The sequence below is a fragment of the Muscardinus avellanarius genome, assembly GCF_963383645.1.
Source record: "Muscardinus avellanarius genome assembly, chromosome: 16".
Taxonomy (NCBI): Eukaryota; Metazoa; Chordata; class Mammalia; order Rodentia; family Gliridae; genus Muscardinus; species Muscardinus avellanarius.
Window position 1 is genome coordinate 883449 of NC_137802.1, and position 19382 is coordinate 902830.

At 67.5% G+C, this 19382-nt stretch overlaps 1 protein-coding gene across 7 annotated transcripts in view; it reads left to right on the top strand.

Annotated features, from left to right (window-relative positions):
* Positions 1 to 18898, top strand: part of PTPRS (protein tyrosine phosphatase receptor type S) — a gene marked incomplete at its 5' end in the record, with an annotated part of 38882 nt that extends 19984 nt beyond the window's left edge. The window contains 27 exons of one of the 7 annotated variants that reach the window (XM_080713567.1): positions 1578 to 1711; positions 1862 to 2006; positions 7365 to 7670; positions 8495 to 8688; positions 8761 to 8787; positions 9607 to 9724; positions 9950 to 10552; positions 10809 to 10906; positions 11544 to 11797; positions 12133 to 12226; positions 12296 to 12511; positions 12652 to 12809; positions 12925 to 12936; positions 13014 to 13126; positions 14000 to 14047; positions 14521 to 14618; positions 14705 to 14828; positions 15104 to 15279; positions 15351 to 15470; positions 15764 to 15918; positions 16070 to 16355; positions 16425 to 16603; positions 16698 to 16824; positions 16894 to 17019; positions 17774 to 17928; positions 17997 to 18132; positions 18580 to 18898. In XM_080713567.1, the coding sequence (XP_080569693.1) occupies positions 1578 to 1711; positions 1862 to 2006; positions 7365 to 7670; positions 8495 to 8688; positions 8761 to 8787; positions 9607 to 9724; positions 9950 to 10552; positions 10809 to 10906; positions 11544 to 11797; positions 12133 to 12226; positions 12296 to 12511; positions 12652 to 12809; positions 12925 to 12936; positions 13014 to 13126; positions 14000 to 14047; positions 14521 to 14618; positions 14705 to 14828; positions 15104 to 15279; positions 15351 to 15470; positions 15764 to 15918; positions 16070 to 16355; positions 16425 to 16603; positions 16698 to 16824; positions 16894 to 17019; positions 17774 to 17928; positions 17997 to 18132; positions 18580 to 18648 (4271 nt within the window). In that variant the 3' untranslated portion in view covers positions 18649 to 18898. The remainder of the gene's footprint in view (positions 1 to 1577; positions 1712 to 1861; positions 2007 to 7364; positions 7671 to 8494; positions 8689 to 8760; positions 8788 to 9606; positions 9725 to 9949; positions 10553 to 10808; positions 10907 to 11543; positions 11798 to 12132; positions 12227 to 12295; positions 12512 to 12651; positions 12810 to 12924; positions 12937 to 13013; positions 13127 to 13999; positions 14048 to 14520; positions 14619 to 14704; positions 14829 to 15103; positions 15280 to 15350; positions 15471 to 15763; positions 15919 to 16069; positions 16356 to 16424; positions 16604 to 16697; positions 16825 to 16893; positions 17020 to 17773; positions 17929 to 17996; positions 18133 to 18579) is intronic. The other 6 variants (XM_080713569.1, XM_080713568.1, XM_080713570.1 and 3 more) reach the window with 6 other exon arrangements.
* Between the last annotated feature and the right edge of the window lie 484 nt (positions 18899 to 19382).

A 19382-nucleotide genomic window follows, 5' to 3' on the forward strand; every position in this document is an offset into this window, starting at 1 on the left:
GTACCACCAAATAAATAAAAATAAAGCTGGGCGTGGTGTACCTGGCTTAATGAGACCCTGTTGCAAATAAAAATAAAATAGAAGCTGCGTGTGGTGGCACACACCTGTAATCCCTGTGCTGGGGAGGCTGAGACAGGAGGGTCCAGGTTTGCAGCCAGCCAGCCTTAGCGATTCAGTGAGATCTCACAATTGAGTGAGGTCTTGTTTCTAAATTAAAACAGGGCTGGGATGTAGCTCAAAAGTAAAACGTCCCTGGTTCCATCTCCAACAGCATAAATAAAAAAAGGATTAAGGGTATAGCTGAGATGCAGAACACCTCTGGGTTCGATCCCCAGTACAAAAGAAAAGGGAAACGGCGCTCTTGGCCTCCGAGTGGAGAGGGCTAGAGTGGAGGCCGTCCGGGTCGGCGGGGCTCACCAGGCAGAAGGGTGAACGGCTCGTGCTGCTGTCTGCGTGCCCGTCAACGCAGCACATGGGAGGCTGAGACGGGAGGATTGCAGATTTGAGACCAGCCTCAGCTAACCAGCAAAACACTCCGCAATGGAATGGGACACTGTCTTCCAGAAAACTTCAAAAGGGCGGGGGGGGGGGTCTCGGCTTCAGTCCCCAGTAGCACAGGATAAATACTCCACGGTGCCGTCGGGGGCGGGCGGGCGGGCGAGGCGCCCAAGGCCGAGTCTTCTGCCTTCCCGGAGGCCCCGCGGCCGCCTGCGTCACCCCTGCACCTCGCCCGGGATCTCCAGTCCCCTGATCTCGCTGGGGACCCGAGCTGCCACGTCCAGATCACTAGCCAGGCGGCCTCGCGCAGCCCGAGGTGAGAAGCTCACCCCGCCGGCCGCAGGGCTCGGCGGCCGCGGGGTGTGCAGAGCCCCGCCCTCTCGGTTTCCCCCGAGTTTATTTTATTTGTGTGTGTGTGGTACTTGGGACTGAGCCCAGGGTATTCTGCCTCTGAGCTGTACCCCCACACCTCCCGATCTCCATTTTGTTTTGTATTTTGAAGTAGGGTCTGAGTTGTGGAGGGCCTCAACAGGTTGCTGAGGCTGGCCTCGAACCTGTGATCCTCCTGCCTCAGCCTCCTCCCAAGTCCTGGGCCTACAGAGATGTGAGCCACTATACCTGGCTTAGGGTCTAGACTTGGTGTGTGTGCTGGGGATTGAACCCAGGGCCAGACCTCCAGACTCCCTCCTCGGCCCTGTTTTATTTTGAAACCAGTTTTCGCTAGGCTGATGAGAGTCTTACCGCTTGCTGAGGCTGGCCGTGAACCTGCGATCCTCCCGTCTCAGCCTCCCGAGTACTGGGATCGTAGGTGGGCACCGCCCGAGGGATGAGGCCGGGCCGCGGGGACTCTGTTCTGGAGAAGCCTCCGAGCTCCCTCCCTCGCTGCAGAGGGCGGGGAGACCCTGGGGTGGGCGCAAAGGGGAGGATTTAGCGCCGCGCCCCACCGCTAGAGCGATGGGGGCGGAGGTGGACGGCGCCGGGCGCCGCGGGATGGCAGCGCGCGGAGCCCCCGGAGCCGGGGAGCCGGGCGCTCTCTGCCGTGAGGGCCTCCCGCCATTTCTCCTCGCCCCTCCCCGCAGTGCCCGGCCAGCCCATGAACCTGCGGGCGGAGGCCAAGTCTGAGACCAGCATCGGGCTGTCCTGGAGCCCTCCGCGCCAGGACAGCGTCATCAAGTACGAGCTCCTCTTCCGGGAGGGCGACCGCGGGCGAGAGGTACTGCGCGCCGCCGCCGCGGGGCTGCCGTCTGTCTCGCCCTTCCGTTTCTTTCGGCCGTCTGTGCCGTCTCTGTCTCCGTCTCGTCCCCTCCCCTTCGCGGCTCCCTCGCCCTGGTCTGCCTCCATCCCCGCTCCTCTCTCCGGCCAGGTGGCGAGGACCTTCGACCCAACGACGGCCTTCGTGGTGGAGGACCTCAAGCCCAACACGGAATACGCCTTCCGCCTGGCGGCCCGCTCGCCGCAGGGCCTGGGCGCGTTCACGGCGGCGGTGCGGCAGCGCACGCTGCAGTCCAGTACGTGTCTGGGCGCCCTGGGCGGGGGGCCAGACCCTGCAGAGCGGGCTGTGGCGCAGGCCCGCCTCGCCCCGGCTGCCCGAGCTTCCGTGGGCCACCCCGAGCCAAGCCCGGCGCTGCTGAGGCTGTGGGGAGGCTAGGCCCGCCGCCCGGTCCCGGTCCCGGTCCCGGAGGCTCCCTGGCGGGGCCGCAGCGGCCCTCCTGCCCGGCCACAGTGCAGTCGCCCGTCCGCCCTCGCTGGGAGCAGCCGCACCGCTCATCCTTCCCCAGCCGGGCGCGCAGGGTCTCGGGCCAGGCCGGCGCCGTCCACCCGGCGGGACACCGCCGCCCCCGGGCGCTCAGAGTGCAGGTCCGTGTGAGGTGGTCAGTGAGGGTGGCCTGCGGCGGGCGCCCCGAGGCCACGCGGTGTCACCGAGGTGAGTACAAGCTGGTGTCCGCAGGCTCGCTCGTCCCCACCACCACGTCGCCGTCGGCGCCTCCAGGCCGGGCGAGCGGGGACAGGGCTCCCACTCCCTGCCCCAGCGAGGCGCAGGGCCAGGCGTGTCCCCGGGCCGGGCTGCTTAGTGACCAGGGTAGGTGGAGGCCAGCGCGCCGCCGGGGTCGCCGAGACCCCCGCTCTGCGCCGCCCCTCGTAAGAAAGTCTTGTAAGTTAGCAGTCCGAGAGCGGAAGGTAGGTGACCAGCCTGGGAACGTTCTGGAAGGCGTCTTTCTTTCTTTATTATGATTTTCCCATCACCACCACCATCACGTCGTGTTTTGTTTTCTTATGGTTTCGGTTTTGTCTGTTTTCCTCCTCCTTTCTCAGCAAATCCATCCTCCCCGGCACCCGCCCCAGCTGGTGTTCCCACTCCTACCTGACCCTCGGGGCCACTGCGATCCGGGCGGCTGGTCAAGAAGTGGGGAGGGCAGCGGGGCGGCAGCGCACGCCCAGCATCCCAGTGCTCGGGAGGCTGAGACGGGAGGGTCTCCGGCTGGAGGCCAGGCCTGGCCGCCTGGAGAGGCCCTCAGAAAGCCAGGGAGACGAGTGCCTGGGGAAGGCTCGGCGACCTCTAGGGCCGTCCAGGCTCGGGCTGGGGCTCTGATCACCCCCGGCCAGCCACAGGCCACACCCAGGAAACAGGAGAGGCCGGCGGGCGCCCGTCCCAGGGCTGGGAGGCCGAGGCAGGACGATGGCAGCTGCTGAGTGAGGCCGTTTCCAGATAAGAATAGAGCGCAACGCAGGAGCCACTAGTACACGAGGCCGGCGCCACCTAAGAGCCGCCACGTCGAGCCAGGCGCCGCCGCCTGGCCCTCAGAGAGGCCGACAGCTGCTCGGGTACCAGCCCCAGCCGCGTCTGTGCCCTCGCCCGCCGCCGGCCGGTGCCAAGCTCCTCGCGGCGGCTTCCTCACCTGTACAGCGGGGCGCTTCGGGCCCCCGGGAGGATTTGCAGGGTGGTGAAAGCCCCGGTACGGGGCCTGACACCCAGGCAGTGCGCTGGCGCCCCCGCGAGGCTGTGGGAGCTGAGCCGAGCCGGGGAGGGCGGGCGGCAGCAGGTGCCCAGCACGCCAGCACCGCCGGGCACCACCCGCTGTATGAAGGCACAGGGCGCGCAGTAGGTGCGCAGAACACGCCATGTAGCCCTTACTGCAGGACTCGGCCCCGGGTAGGGCTCTGCACGTGGAGGCCAGTCCTGAAGTCCCACCGTGCCTGGGAGTCACATAGTAGGTGTTTACCATGGCAGCAATGGCTTCTGTTTGCCAAAGCCCTCCACATACCCCTGGCCCGTCATCCCCGCCACTCAGGAGGCTGGGGCAGGAGGATCGCAGGTCGGGGGCCAGCCTTGACAGCTTTACAAGACCTGTGTCAAATTTAGCAAGACCCTGTTTGAAGATAAAACGTAAAGCAGGGCTCAAAAGGTATAGCTTGGCCGGGCGCGGTGGCGCACGCTTGTCATCCCCGCGCTTGGGAGGCAGGACAGGAGGACCGCGCAGGTTCGAAGCCAGCCGCGCGCGCTGGCTTAGGAGACCCTGTTTCCAAATAAAAATGTAAAAATAGGTCTGGGAGTGTAGCCTGGAGCTAGAAGGGCTTCCAGGAACCCCAGGACCACCAAAAAAAAAAAAAAATATTAAAAAATAAAGTAAAAATAGGTCTGGGAGTGTAGCCTGGAGGTAGAAGGGCTTCCAGGAACCCTAGGACCACCAAAGAAAAAAAAAAAGGTACAGCTTGGAGGTAGAACGTCCCCAGGTTCCGTCCCCAGTGCCACCGTCCCTGCCCACAGTAGCACTGCCCGGCACCGGCCTGCTCCGCAGTGCCGTGTGAAGCCTAGTGCTCCGCCCAGTGTGGGGGAGGAGTCGGCGGTTTGTAAGAAGCCGGCTCGGGCTCTGGGCGCTCACCCCGCAGACCTCTTCACAACGCCTGGTGTGCAGGAGTGCTTGTCAGTGGCTTGTGAAGATGTTGGCCTGCTGCCAGGCACACAGTAGGTCTGGAAGGCCGAGCACCGTACAGTGTTCTTGGGTGCCGATCAAAAGCAGTTTCTTGCCGGGCGAGGTGGCGCCCGCTTGTGATCCCAGCGCTTGGAGACTGAGACAGGAGGATTGCGGTTCAGGCCAGCCGCAGCTGCTTAGGCCCTCTGCAACGCAGGGACGCCCTGTTTCCAAACAAAGAATAAAATCTTGGGCTGGGTGCAGCGCGGTGTAGGACGCAGTGACTCACCGTGAGCCCCGTAGCGCCGCCCGAGTGGGGCCCAGCGAGTGCCAGGGGCTGGCTGGACACTTGAAGTCCGTAGCAGAGGGCCTGGCACACAGAAGGCACATAAGCGGTGTGCGCTGTTCTCGTAGCCCGCTGCAGCGCTCAGTATGGCACACAGTAGGTGCTAAAACACTACTAGGCCCTCCCTACAGTGCCTAGTGCACAGTAGGTGCTCAATATGTGGGACTGCTGCTGGTTTGATGAAGCCCTGGCCCCGTGCAGGCACACAGGAGGTGCTTAATGTGTGCGCGTGGTGGCACACGCCTGTAATCTCCACACGTGGGAAGCTGAGGCGGGATTGCAGGTTAAGGCCAGCCGCGCCGCTCAGCAGGCCTCCCAGCTTAATGACGCCGTTTCAAAATAAAAAAAATGTAACCGGCCATGGTGGCGCACGCCTTTAATCCCAGAGACAGGAGGATCCAGGGTTGAGGTCAGCCTCAGCATCTTAGTAAGGCTCCTTGCAAGTTAAACCCTGTTTCAAAATACAGAATAAAATTGGGGTAGGGTGTGGCTTGGAGGTAGAACATCACGGGGTAAATCCCCAGCGCGACACGGGAAAGCACGCGGGGCTGCTGCTGGTTTTGATAGAGCCCCAGCCCAGTGCCTGGCACACAGTGGGTGCTTAATATGTGGAGGCTATCACTGTTTAAAGCCCGAGCGCCGCGCCTGGCACACAGTAGGTACTTAGTATGTGGGGACGGCTGCTGTTTTACATAAAGCCCGAGCGCCGCGCCTGGCACACAGTAGGTGCTTAGCACGTGGGGACGGCTGCTGTTTTACATAAAGCCCGAGCGCCGCGCCTGGCACACAGGAAATGCTCACTATGTGGGGACGGCCGCTGTTTTCAGCAAAGCCTCCGCACACACCTGGCACCGGTCAGCGCCGCGTCGATGCCGACGCCACACCCGTCCTTGAAGGACTGTTCCTGTGCCCCGCACACAGTAGAACTCAATGAGTGACGCCTGCTGCCTATCAGTAATTGGCGCGGTGTTGTGCCCAGCACACAGTAGTGCCTCAGCACAGCGCCGTATGTGCAAAGACCTTGGCGCCCAGAGCACGTTCAGTCCAAGCCTGGCTGCGGAGGGGCGCACAGTAGGTGCTCAGGACACGGGCGGTACGTGTCCTCCAGTGAGGGCAGGCGGGGTCCTGAGGGGATGCTGGTGCCCTTGCCCTAGAATCCGTCCACACAGTAGCCGAGGCCTGAGCAGCCTGGCCTGGAGCGTGGGCGCCGAGGGCCGCGTCTCCCGTCACCGCGAGGCCCTCAGCCGGCCCCACCGCGCAGCAGCCCCGGTGCCGCTCCCGCAAAGTGCCGGGCGCACAGTGGGTGCCCAGTGCACCCCGGGGAGGCACCTCACTCCAGCCGCTCAGTGAGTTGAGGTGCTTACGTTCTGCCACGTGCTTGGCAGTGCCTGGCACCCGGACACCCAGGAGGTACGGTTTTATTATAATGCAAGCCCCCCTGGAACATGGCACCCGGCGCATAGTAGGTGTTGAGGAAATAGACCCCTGACAAGCGTGTGGTGTTACGCTAGGTCCCTAACAGAGGGGAGTTCTGTGGCTATTTCGCTTGGCACTTGGTGCCTGGCACATAGTTTATATTTACTAAGAGGAGGCCTCTACTCTCTGAGCCTGGCACACAGTAGGTGCCAGCAGATGTGACTTCGGTTGCTATTTCCTCAGCACACGGTGCCTGGCACACAGTAGGAGCTCAACAGAGGGGAGTTCTGTTGCTATTCCCCTTAGCGTACGCTGCCTGGCACATAGTAGGAGCTCAATAGATGGGCTTGTATTGCTATCCCTTTTACCATCTGGTGCCTGGCACATAGTAGGTATTTAACAAAAAGAGGCCTTTACTATTCTGAGTCCTTAACAAGTGCCTGGTGCATAGTAGGAGCGCAACAGATGGAACGTCTGTAGCTATTCCCCTTAGCATATGGTCCCTGGCACATAGTGGGTACTTAACAAAAAGAGGCCTCCAAGATTCTAAGCGTCCCTGACAGGTGCCTGGCACTGGCACGCGTTTAACGGGTGGACGACCACTGCCGCCCTCAGCATGTGGTGCTTGCCGGCTGCTAGGGATGTTAGCACGAGGGGCAGTTGCTGCTCTGAGAGTCCCTGAGAAGTGCCTGGCACATAGTAGGAGCGCAACAGATGGGGTGTCTATTGCCATTCACCTCGGCATATGGTGCCTGGTACGTAGTAGGCGTTTTAACAAGAAGAGGCCTTCACTTCCGAGAACCTACGTGGCGCCTGGCACAGAGGTCAACAGATGGGGCTTCTGTTGCTGCCCCGCTGGGCATTTGGTGCCTGGCACCTAGTAGGTACGCAGCACAGAGGCGCACTGTTAGCGTAGCGTAACTGGCGCGGCACGTGCAGGTGCGGGCTGGGAGGTTGCTGCGCCCGAGCAGGAGGACACCTACTGTGTGCCAGGCAGGCGCGAGCAGCGCAGGGTTCTTGGCCAGCCCCCCGGGCGCCCGCCCGCCCGCCCGCCCATCCCACCTCCGTTGACTCCCTTTGGTTTGGTTCTGTTCCGTTTCGTTTGTTACCATCTTCTTCTTTTATTTTCTCTTCCCATCTTCTGTTTCCCCGCCCTCCCCGCCCATCCGCCCCTGCCCCGCGCTCTCCCATAGAACCGTCCGCCCCCCCTCAAGACGTTAAGTGCACCAGCTTGCGCTCCACCGCCATTCTGGTAAGTTGGCGCCCGCCGCCGCCGGACACTCACAACGGGGCCCTGGTGGGCTACAGCGTCCGCTACCGACCGCTGGGCTCGGAGGACCCGGAACCCAAGGAGGTGAACGACATCCCCCCGACCGTCACCCAGATCCTGCTGGACGCCCTGGAGAAGTGGACCGAGTACCGCATCACCGCCGTGGCCCTCACAGAGGTGGGGCCGGGGCCCGAGAGCTCGCCCGTGGTCGTCCGCACCGACGAGGACGGTGAGCCCGGCCACGCCCACGAGGCCACGCCCTCTGCGGGGCCACACCCACCAGGCCGGTGTCACGGTCACGCCCATAAGGCGCATCTGCAGGCCACGTCCGCAAGGGTCACGTGTCGCTCAGCCACGCCCTCTGCAGGGCCATGCCCAGTGTGGCCACTAGTACATGGCCACGCCCACGAGGGCCACGTGTCGCGGCCACGCCCTGAAGGCACGCCCATGCGGGCCACGTGTCACGCCCACGCCCACGATTGGCGAGGGCCCTGCAGGCCACGCCCACCATAGCCACGCAGTCCACACCTACGGGCCACGCCCACGAGGGTCACGTGTCGCTCAGCCATGCCCTCTGCAGGGCCATGCCCAGTGTGGCCACTAGTACATGGCCACGCCCACGAGGGCCACGTGTCGCGGCCACGCCCATGAAGACATGCCCATGCGGGCCACGTGTCACGCCCACGATTGGCGAGGGCCCTGCGGGCCACGCCCACCATAGCCACGCAGTCCACACCTACAGGCCACGCCCGCGAGGGCCACGTGTCGCTCAGCCACGCCCTCTGCAGGGCCATGCCCAGTGTGGCCACTAGTACATGGCCACGCCCATGAGGGCCACGTGTCGCGGCCACGCCCTGAAGGCACGCCCATGCGGGCCACGTGTCACGCCCACGATTGGCGAGGACCTGCAGGCCACGCCCACCATAGCCACGCAGTCCACACCTGCGGGCCACGCCCACGAGGGCACGTGGTCCGGGGCCACACCCACGCGGCCTCCGGGCGGGGCGGGCGGGGCGGGCCGGCCGGCGCCCGGTGACGCGCCCCTCCCCCCAGTGCCCAGCGCGCCGCCGCGGAGGGTGGAGGCGGAGGCGCTCAACGCCACGGCCGTCCGCGTGCTGTGGCGCTCGCCCGCGCCCGGCCGGCAGCACGGCCAGATCCGCGGCTACCAGGTCCACTACGTGCGCATGGACGGCGCCGAGGCCCGCGGGCCGCCGCGCATCAAGGACGTCATGCTGGCCGACGCGCAGGTGGGTGCCGCGGGGCGGGGGGGCGCCCGCGCTGCCTCGCGCTCACCTCTCTCTCCCCCGCCGCGCTCCCAGTGGGAGATGGACGCCACGGCCGAATACGTGAGTACCGCGCGGCGCCCTGCGAGCTTGCATGGCGTGCGCACGCGCGGGGGCCGGCCGGCCGGCGGGAGCGGCGCGGGTTCGAGGCCGGCCTCCGCCTCCGGGCCTCCGCAGCCTGCACCCAGTTTCAAAATGAGATTTACAAACCGGCCCGGTGCGCGGCTGGGAGGGCGGGCCCCCAGGTTCACTCCCGCCCCGCGAGGGGGCCGAGGGCAGCAAAGGCCGAGCGAGGCGCTGGGGCTCTGCCGCCGACCCTAGGGCGTGCACGGCCGGCGGGGGCGCTCGTCGCCCGCACCCGGGAGGCTCGCGGTTCGCGGCCAGCCCCGCCGCCTAGTAGGGCCCTCCGCAACTCAGACTAACACTGGGGCTGGGGGTGGAGCGCGGAGGTCGCGGGCCCGGGTTCCGTCCCCAGACCCGCAATGGAGAAAGAGTATGGGTGGTCAGCTTGCCCAGCTTGGTTTTTAGTAGCAGCGGTTCCGTGGCCAGCTGGCAAAATCCCCAACGCCGGGGCAGTCGGCTCTCCTGAGCGAGCGCAGGGCCACCGCGGCAGGAGCAGCGGGTGCAGTCGGGCCAGAGTCCTGGGGCCAGAGACCCGCGAGAAGGGAAGAGGGGCGGCGGCGGGGTGGAGGCGGATAGGATAGGAGCTGGGCGTCGCTGGGGAGACGGCCTTGGGCCCGCTCGCTGGCCGGCCCCCTCCGGCCCCCTCCGGCGGGCTGTGCTGCATGCGCTCCTCCTCGTCTCTGCATGAGCCCCTGTGCACGTCCCGTACCCTGGGGGTGGGGCAGCGGCGGGCGGGCGCTGAGCAGCCTCTGCCCGCAGGAAATGGTCATCACGAACCTGCAGCCCGAGACGGCCTACTCCATCACCGTGGCCGCCTACACCATGAAGGGCGACGGCGCCCGCAGCAAGCCCCGCGTGGTGGTGACCAAGGGAGCAGGTGGGCGCCCAGCAGCCTCGGCCGCCACACCTTCCGCGCTGCGGCAGCCTCGGTTTCCCCTGCTGGCTGCTCCGGCCTGTCCTGCCAACCTCAGCACCTGGGGTTGTCTGTGGGCGGGGGAGGTGGGGTGTGGACGCATGCGTGCCAGGAGCACGCCATCCCCACCCGAGGGCGCGGCCCCAGGGTGCCGCCCGGCTGGAGTGTGACGCGCACCCTGTCCCGCAGTGCTGGGCCGCCCCACCCTGTCGGTGCAGGAGACGGAGGGCGGCCTACTGGCGCGCTGGGAGCCCCCGGCCGGCGCCGCCGAGGACCCGGTGCTGGGCTACCGCCTGCAGTTCGGCCGCGAGGACACGACGCCGCTGGCCACGCTGGAGTTCCCGGCCACAGAGGAGCGCTACACGGCGCGCGGCGTGCACAAGGGCGCCACCTACGTGTTCCGGCTGGCGGCCCGCAGCCGCGGCGGGCTGGGCGAGGAGGCGGCCCAGGTCCTGCGCATCCCTGAGGACGCGCCCCGCGGCCACCCGCAGATCCTGGGCGCCGCGGGCAACGCCACGGCCGGCACCGTGCTCCTGCGCTGGCTGCCGCCCGTGCCGGCTGAGCGCAATGGCGCCATCGTTAAGTACACTGTGGCCATGCGGGAGGCCGGCGCTGCCGGGCCTGCCCGAGAGACTGAGCTGCCGGCCGCCGAGCCCGGCGCCGAGAACCAGCTCACGCTGCGCGGCCTCCAGCCCGGCACGGCCTACGACCTGCAAGTGCGGGCGCACACGCGCCGGGGCCCTGGCCCCTACAGCCCCCCGCTGCGCTACCGCGCGTTCCTGCAGGACCCAGGTAGGGGACGTGCCAGCGGGCCCCGCCCCCCAGGTAAGTGGCAGGACCTCAGGCCAGCGGACCAGGGACCAGGCTCGGCGTGTGCAAAGGTGGGACAGCTCGGGCACCGCCCGCCCTCCATCTGCAGCCGCGCCGCTTCCCACGGCAGGGCCGGGCACCGGGCAGGCAGGGCCGAGCCAGCGCCAGGGCCAGGCAGGAAGGGCCAGGACGCGGGGAGCCGGCCCCGCCGCTCACCTGCGCTCTCCTCTCTCCCCAGTCTCGCCCAAGAACTTCAGGGTTAAGATGGTCATGAAGACCTCCGTGCTGCTCAGCTGGGAATTCCCGGACAACTACAACTCGCCCACGCCCTACAAGGTGCCCACTGCGGCGGGCGCGGCGGGGCGGGGCCGCCCTGGGCTGGGATGTAGGCTCAGTCGGATTAGGACCGGAGCCGGGCGTGGGGGCGCAGGCCTTAGTCCCAGCACTTGGGAGGCTGAAATGGGAGGATGGCAGGGTAGAGGCCAGGTCAGGGATGGGGCTGGGGATGTAGTCAGGAAGTGGAATGCTACTGGTTTCAATCCCTAGGAACAAAAGAAAGAAAAGGACAGTGGGGCGTGGGGGCGCGCTCGTCACCCCAGCATTGGGGGGGGCTGAGACAGGAGGATCTGGGTTCGCAGACAGCCCCAGCCTCTTGGCGAGGCCTCTGCAACTCAGGGAGGCCCTGTTTCAACATAAAGAACGAAAAATAGGGCAGGGGTGAGCTCAGAGGCCGATGGCCCTGGTTCCATCCCCGGTGCTACCCAGAAATGAAAAGGAAGAGCGGAGCTCCGCGCTGGCTTCTGCCTGGCGTGGACTCGGGTCAGGTGGAGGCTGAGTTGAGGCTCCGCCCAGCCCCAGGCTGGGCTCGGTCAGCACTGGGGCAGGGGTGAGGCGGAGTCGCCCCGACGGAGTCGTGGCGGGCTGCTCCAGGGAGGCCGGGCGGCCGGGCCCGGCTGAGCGCATGGCCCCGCAGATCCAGTACAACGGGCACACGCTGGACGTGGACGGCCGCACGACCACAAAGCTCATCACGCAGCTCCGGCCGCACACCTTCTACAACTTCGTGCTCAGCAGCCGCGGCGGCGGCCTGGGCGGCCTGCAGCAGACCGTCACGGCCTGGACGGCCTTCGACCTGCTCAGCGGCAAGCCCAGCGTCTCCCCCAAGCCCGACGCCGACGGCTTCATCCTGGTCTACCTGCCCGACGGCCAGAGCCCGGTGCCCGTGCAGTACGCGCTCCCCACCCCGCAGCCGCCCCGCCCGGCCCTGTGCCCGTCCGTCCGCGGGCCAGGCGCGCCGGCCTGGGCCCTGAGCCCTGGGGTGCCTGTAAGCGCCTCTGCCTGCTGCCCGCGTGCCTGACCCTTTACTGGGCAACGCCGGGCCCGAGGGGTTTGGTTCTGGGCCTGGTGAGGGGACAGTTGGGAGAAGAGACCTGGGTTACGCGCACGTGGGGGCGTTGGAGTTGGGGCTCTGAGGCGTGCGCAGAGGCTTAGACCGCCCGAGGTGAGCCTGGGGCAGAGGGTGCGGCTCGGCCGCGCGGCCCGCTGACCGCCGTGTCTCACAGGAGCTACCTCATCGTGATGGTGCCCCTGCGCAAGGCGCGCGGCGGCCAGTTCCTGATGCCGCCGGGCAGCCCCGAGGACATGGACCTGGAGGAGGTGAGGCGCGCGGTCCTGCCCGCCGCGGGCCCGGCTCCCGCCGGCTCTGACCGCCCGCTCTGCCTGCAGCTCCTCCTGGACGTCTCGCGGCTCCAGCGGCGCAGCCTTCGGCACTCCCGCCAGCTGGAGGCGCCCCGGCCCTACATCGCCGCCCGCTTCTCCACCCTGCCCGCCGCCTTCCACCCCGGGGACCAGAAGCAGTATGGCGGCTTCGACAACCGGGGCCTGGAGCCCGGCCACCGCTACGTTCTCTTTGTGCTTGCCGTGTTGAAGAAGAGCGACCCGGTGTGTCCCTGGGCTGCGCCCGGCGCGGGGCTCCGAGGGGGCTCGTGAGTGGCGAGAGGCGTCCTGGGCTCTGCTGCCGCGCAGGCGGCGAGCGGCCGTGGGGGGGTGGCCCTGACGGCGCCGTCCCGTCCCGCCCGCAGACGTTCGCCGCCAGCCCCTTCTCAGACCCCTTCCAGCTGGACAGCCCCGACCCGCAGCCCATCGTGGACGGCGAGGAGGGGCTCATCTGGGTGGTGGGGCCGGTGCTGGCCGTCGTCTTTATAATCTGCATCGTCATCGCCATCCTGCTCTACAAGAAGTGAGCCGGGGCGGGCGGGCGGGCGGGCGGCTTCCCCAGGCCCGCCGACGGGCCGCCGCCCTCACCTCTCTCCTCCCTCTCTCCTCCCTCTCTTCCCGCCTCCGCTCGGGAGCAGCAAGCCCGACAGGTGAGAGCGGGCCGCCCTGGGCGCGGGGGCGCGGGCGCCGAGGCCGGCCCTCACCTCGGCCCCTCGCTCCCGAATAGCAAACGCAAGGACTCGGAGCCCCGCGCCAAGTGCCTGCTGAACAACGCGGACCTCGCCCCCCACCACCCCAAGGACCCCGTGGAGCTGAGGCGCATCAACTTCCAGACGCCGGGTACGTGCCGTGCCAGAGGAAGCGGGCAGTGAGGGCCCGGGTCCCCAGCCGCGGCGTGGGGCCGGCCGATCTCTCCTTGGGTGGCTGCCATACGGCCCAGCCAGGCTGCCTGCCGTACATCTGCACTTAACTGACGGCTGCAGGAGCTTAAGGACACCTAAAAACCAGCCGCACCGCTCCGGGCAGGACAGGGCGAGCGTGGTCCCCGGCCTCGGCACCCCGGCCTCGGACGCGCTCCCAGCAGGGCACACAAATGGTGCCTGCCTCGCCCGGGAGGACTCGGTCGAGCCAGGACTCACAAGCCCCCATTCCCCCTTGATGGGCTCACGCCAGCTGAATTTCACGGTTAGCCCGGGGCCGCCTTCCTTGCGGGCGCGGGCACGCTCGCTCCGCCCTCACTGGCTTCTCCGCTCTGGGAGTTTTGGGCTGCGCGCCCAACCCGGGCTCCAGCCTGAGGGCATGGCGCACGCAGGCTCCGGCCTTGACCCGCTGTGTCGGCTTCATCCAGTGAGCGTTCTGCTTGTGCGCACCCTCGCAGCCTCCGCGGGCCTCGGCCCTGCTGCGCCGCCATCTTCCTCGTCACTTTGGTCTTGTTGGAGTGAGGCCGTCAGTGTGTGTGTTTAGGGACCGTGTAGAGCGCGCTGTGTCGCCCCGACACGCCACCTCACCTCCAGGGCTCTGCCTTGCCACCCACGCGAGGCCTGGAAGCGTGTGCTTAACGATGGCCGCTGTCCCACCCACCTTCCCTCATGGCCTGGGGCGGGTGTGGCGAGGAGCCTGGCACCGCGCAGCTGGCAGCCGCGTGCCCTGGCGTGGACCGCCAGCCCGCCGCCCTCTGCGTCGCTCACCGCCGTGTTGTTGCTGTCTCTGCAGACGCGGGTCCCAGCAGCCCCCTCAGGGAGCCGGGGTTTCTCTTTGGAAGTTAGTTCCGTGTCTCTGGTCTCGCTTCCTCCGCCCGTCTGTCCGTCTGTCCGCCGCGTAGTGGAGCCTCAGGGAGGGGGGGCAGGCCGGCTGGTGGTGACCGCGCAGCCGAGGCCCGTGCCTGGGGAGGGCTCCCTGGCCCCTAAGACGCGGGGAGCCCTGGCATCTGGCTCACCACGCGGCTCTTGCCGCCCGCAGCGCCCTGTCCCGGGCAGCAGGCCCAGGCGGGCACAGCCCCACCTGCGTGTCTGGCGAGACTTCGGGGTCCTCACGCCCGTGCCCCCACCCCGCCCGCCCGCTGGGGGCCTAGCGCTCGGGACCCTCCCGTCTGCTCCCTCGGGGCAGGAACCGGGACACTTCACCTGCGCTGGTGCCTCCCCAGAGCCTCCCGCCGTGGGCGCCCGCCACCCTTCTAACCACAGCTCGTCCAGACCCCGCCCCGCCCCAGGCTCTGACGGGCTCTGCTCCCCCAGGCATGCTCAGCCACCCGCCCATCCCCATCGCGGACATGGCGGAACACACCGAGCACCTCAAGGCCAACGACAGCCTCAAGCTCTCTCAGGAGTACGAGGTGAGAACCCGCGAGCCCCGCCGCCCCGCCGCCCGCGCGCCGAGCCCTCGCCGGCCGCGCCCTCACGCCGCCGCCTCCCTCCGCAGTCCATCGACCCCGGGCAGCAGTTCACCTGGGAACACTCCAACCTGGAGGTGAACAAGCCCAAGAACCGCTACGCCAACGTCATCGCCTACGACCACTCCCGCGTCGTGCTCCAGCCCGTCGAAGGTAGTGTGCGCTGCGGCGCCGCTTCCCGGCGGCCCCTGGGAGGGCCGCTGGCACCTTCGGATGGGTATTCAACTGATGGCTGCTGTCCATAACATGGCGCCCCCTACTCCACCTACCCCACCGCCTCTCTCTGGGGCAGTTCCGCCTAGGAATTACTTTGGAGAATCCGGGGACATTTATGGGCGTGGGAGACAGGGATACCACACCATCGTGCGGGCGGAGAAGGGCGCTCCCAGAGAGTGGGGGCCGGGGCCAGCGCCCGCCTCTCGCCGCAGGCATCGTGGGCAGCGATTACATCAACGCCAACTACGTGGACGGCTACCGGCGGCAGAACGCCTACATCGCCACACAGGGGCCCCTGCCCGAGACCTTCGGCGACTTCTGGCGCATGGTGTGGGAGCAGCGCTCGGCCACCATCGTCATGATGACCCGGCTGGAGGAGAAGTCGAGGGTGAGGCCGCTGCCCGCGCCCCGGGCCGCGCCCTCCGGCCACCGCTCACCGCCTCGTCTCGCCCGCCACAGGTCAAGTGTGACCAGTACTGGCCCAACCGCGGCACGGACACCTATGGCTTCATCCAGGTCACGCTGCTGGATACCATCGAGCTGGCCACGTTCTGCGTGCGGACCTTCTCCCTGCACAAGGTGGGCGACAGCCCGCCCTCCGGCCCGGGAGCCCTCAGCACGCAGAGACAGACGGGCTAGTGACGGCCCCGAGACAGCGGTGTGGGGAGGCCAGGGCAGGACGGGGCTCGGCGCCCAGCGCGGAGGGCAGAGCTGTCTGCCCGCGGGGGCTGCCCACCACCGTGGGGCTTGTGAGTGGAAGGAGCCGGGGCCGGGGCAGCCGGGTGCTCAGAGGCCCCGCCCGCGGAGGAGCGAGTTGAGGCGTCCTCGGCACCCCGGGCAGGGCGGTGCCAGCCGAGTCCTTTTCTCCCCAGAATGGATCCAGCGAGAAACGGGAGGTCCGCCAGTTCCAGTTCACGGCGTGGCCTGACCACGGCGTGCCCGAATACCCGACGCCCTTCCTGGCCTTCCTGCGGAGAGTCAAGACCTGCAACCCGCCGGACGCCGGCCCCGTGGTGGTCCACTGCAGGTGCGGCCGCGGTCCCCTCCGCACCCGCCCCGCCCCAGGCCGCACCCCGTCCCGTGCTCCCGGCCGCTCCGCACCACGGCCACACGCAAAGTCACACCTGGGCCACGCTCGCCCCCGACCCCAACCCCGACCCCACGCTCCCGTCCCGCAGCGCCGGCGTGGGCCGCACGGGCTGCTTCATCGTCATCGACGCCATGCTGGAGCGGATCCGGCCCGAGAAGACGGTGGACGTGTACGGCCACGTGACGCTCATGCGGTCCCAGCGCAACTACATGGTGCAGACGGAGGACCAGTACAGCTTTATCCACGAGGCGCTGCTGGAGGCCGTGGGCTGCGGCAACACCGAGGTGCCGGCGCGCAGCCTCTATGCCTACATCCAGAAGCTGGCGCAGGTGGGGCCGGGCGAGCACGTCACGGGCATGGAGCTGGAGTTCAAGGTGCGCGCCGGGCCGGGGTGGGGGCGGGGGCCTGGCAAGCGCGCGCTCACGCCCTGCTGCCGCCCGCAGCGCCTGGCCAGCTCCAAGGCCCACACGTCCCGCTTCGTCAGCGCCAACCTGCCCTGCAACAAGTTCAAGAACCGCCTGGTGAACGTGATGCCCTACGAGAGCACGCGCGTGTGCCTGCAGCCCATCCGCGGCGTGGAGGGCTCCGACTACATCAACGCCAGCTTCCTCGACGGCTACAGGTGCCGCCCGGCCCCGGCCGTCCTCCCGGGCAGGCGGGGAGCTGCCGGCTGAGGAGCCAGCCTTGACCACCCCACCCCCCCACCCCGCCCACAGGCAGCAGAAGGCCTACATCGCCACGCAGGGGCCCCTGGCGGAGACCACCGAGGACTTCTGGCGCATGCTGTGGGAGAACAACTCCACCATCGTGGTGATGCTGACCAGGCTCCGGGAGATGGGCCGGGTGAGCGCCGGGCCGGGCGGGCGGCCGGGCGGGGCAGCCGGGCGGGGGCTGACGGTGCCATCCCCGCAGGAGAAGTGCCACCAGTACTGGCCCGCCGAGCGCTCCGCCCGCTACCAGTACTTTGTGGTGGACCCCATGGCCGAGTACAACATGCCGCAGTACATCCTCCGCGAGTTCAAGGTCACAGACGCCAGGGTGAGTGGGGCGCCCGTCCTGCCAGAGCGGGGGAGGCTGGGACGGGCCACAGGCTGGGGGCCAGCCTCGGCACCCGGGGAGGCTCCCAGGAACCGAGTGCGACCGTTTCAAAAGCAAACCGTGAAGCCGGGCGTGGTGGTGCCGGGCGTGGTGGTGCCGGGCGTGGTGGTGCGGCTTGTGGTCGTTTGGCTCTTGAACATTCTGAGGCTGAGGCCGGAGGATCGCGGTTCCTGGCCAACCTCGGCCACTTAGCGAGGCCCTTGCAACTCAGTGAGACTGTGTCAAAGTAAAAATAAAAAGTAGGACTGGGGGTGTCATTTGGAGGGAGAATGCCCCTGGGTTCCATCCCCAGTACCTCAAAGAAATAAAAAATACAAGTCAGGTGCAGGCGTGGTGGTGTGCACTCCTCGTCCCCGTACTGCGGAGGCGGAGGCGGGAGGACCTCAGGTCTGTGGCTAGTCTCAGCTACTTTCAGAGGCGCTCTGCAGTTTGGTGAGACCCTGTAGCTTGGAGGGAGAACGCCCTTGGGTTTAACCCCCAGCACCAAAAAGAAGAAAGCAAAAATGGTAGCTGGTCCCGGTTGCACACGCCTGTCGCCCCAGTGCTGGGGAGGCTGAGAAGGGCAGATGGCAGGTTCAAGGACGGCGTCACTGAAGCAGCAAGGCCCTGCTTCCTTGGCTGGGCTGTGGCACAGAGGGCGGCGGGCTTGGCCGGCGCGGGCGGGCGGCACTGGCAGCGGCCCCTCGCCCCGCAGGACGGCCAGTCGCGGACGGTGCGGCAGTTCCAGTTCACGGACTGGCCCGAGCAGGGCGTGCCCAAGTCGGGCGAGGGCTTCATCGACTTCATCGGCCAGGTGCACAAGACCAAGGAGCAGTTCGGCCAGGACGGGCCCATCTCCGTGCACTGCAGGTGAGGCGGGCGGGGCCGGCGGGCGGGCGCGGGCGGGCGGGGCGGCGGCTGAGCGCACCTCCCCGCAGCGCCGGCGTGGGCCGCACCGGCGTCTTCGTCACACTGAGCATCGTGCTGGAGCGCATGCGCTACGAGGGCGTGGTGGACGTCTTCCAGACCGTGAAGATGCTGCGCACCCAGCGGCCGGCCATGGTGCAGACGGAGGTACGCCCGCCCGCCGCGCCCATTCCAAGTCCAGCTGCACAGTCCGGCGGGAAACAGGCTCGCGGTGGGAAGGCGCCTCCGGTCCCGCTGGACGTGGAGCGCAGCGGCCTCGAGGGCTCCTCCAGCCCCGGGACCCAGCTGGACTCACCTTCCTGACCCCCAGCGGGCGGGGCCCCGGGCAGCCCAGGGCTTGGGGGCCAAGGCGGGAGGAGCGCGGGTCGAGGCCCTATCTCAAAACAAAAATAGAACGGGCCTGAGGGCGTAGCCCAGGGCTGGGACGCCCCAGGGTGCCCTCCCCAGGGCCCTCCCCACACACCCCAAAGGCACCAGCGAGCTTCCCGGCTGCGGTAGGGCGGTCTGGGCTTCTCGGGGCTTGGCGAGGCCACCTGCCAGGCTGAGGGCTGGCGGGCGCGGGCGCGGCGGCCTCACGCTGCGCTCCCCCTGCAGGACGAGTACCAGTTCTGTTACCAGGCGGCGCTGGAGTACCTGGGGAGCTTCGACCACTATGCAACATAAGCCATGCGGCCGCGGGCGCCTCCACGGCCGCGCACTCGGCACATTCCTTCCTCCTCCTGCCGCGCAGGCTGGTGGGCCGGACCGGACATCCCACCCCAGGCGGCCGGCCGGCCGGGGCCTCCTCGCCGGCCGCCAGCCGGGCCACACCCGGCTTCGATTTCCAATTCTCACGTACCAGTGTCCGGTGACGCTTCTTTCGTTTTTTTGTTTTAAATAGTGTATTATTTTTCTTTGAATTTTTTTTTTTTAAGAAGAAACAAGACTGGCCTGTCGGAGCATCCAGAACCACTCTGCGGTCGGCGCTGTGCAGAGACAGCCTATTTTTACACAATTAGAACACGTCCTGTCTCTGGCGCCCGCGCCCACGGCCCCGCCATCCGGGGAGGGGGCCTCCCCGCCTCCTGTCTACTTTTTCTTTTCTGCCTTTTTTTTCTTCCCTACTTTTTAAAAAATTGTCAGACATATCAAAGACAGTCCCGCAGGGCGCGGAGGGGGTGGGGACACCGCCTGGAGGAGCCGCACCCCAGGCTCTGCCGTGCCGCCCCGCAGGGCTTCCGCAGGAGGGCCATGCGCCCGGCCCGGGGACCACGGGACCCGGGACCGCGGGCGTCGGGGCAGCGTGAAGGAGCTGCCGGCCCTCCCTCCCTCCCGAGCGATCGAGCGAGCTTTGTCTTTGTGTGAGAGCGGCCCACCGCAGCTTTCGACGTTCATTCTGACGGAAGCAGCTGGGCGGC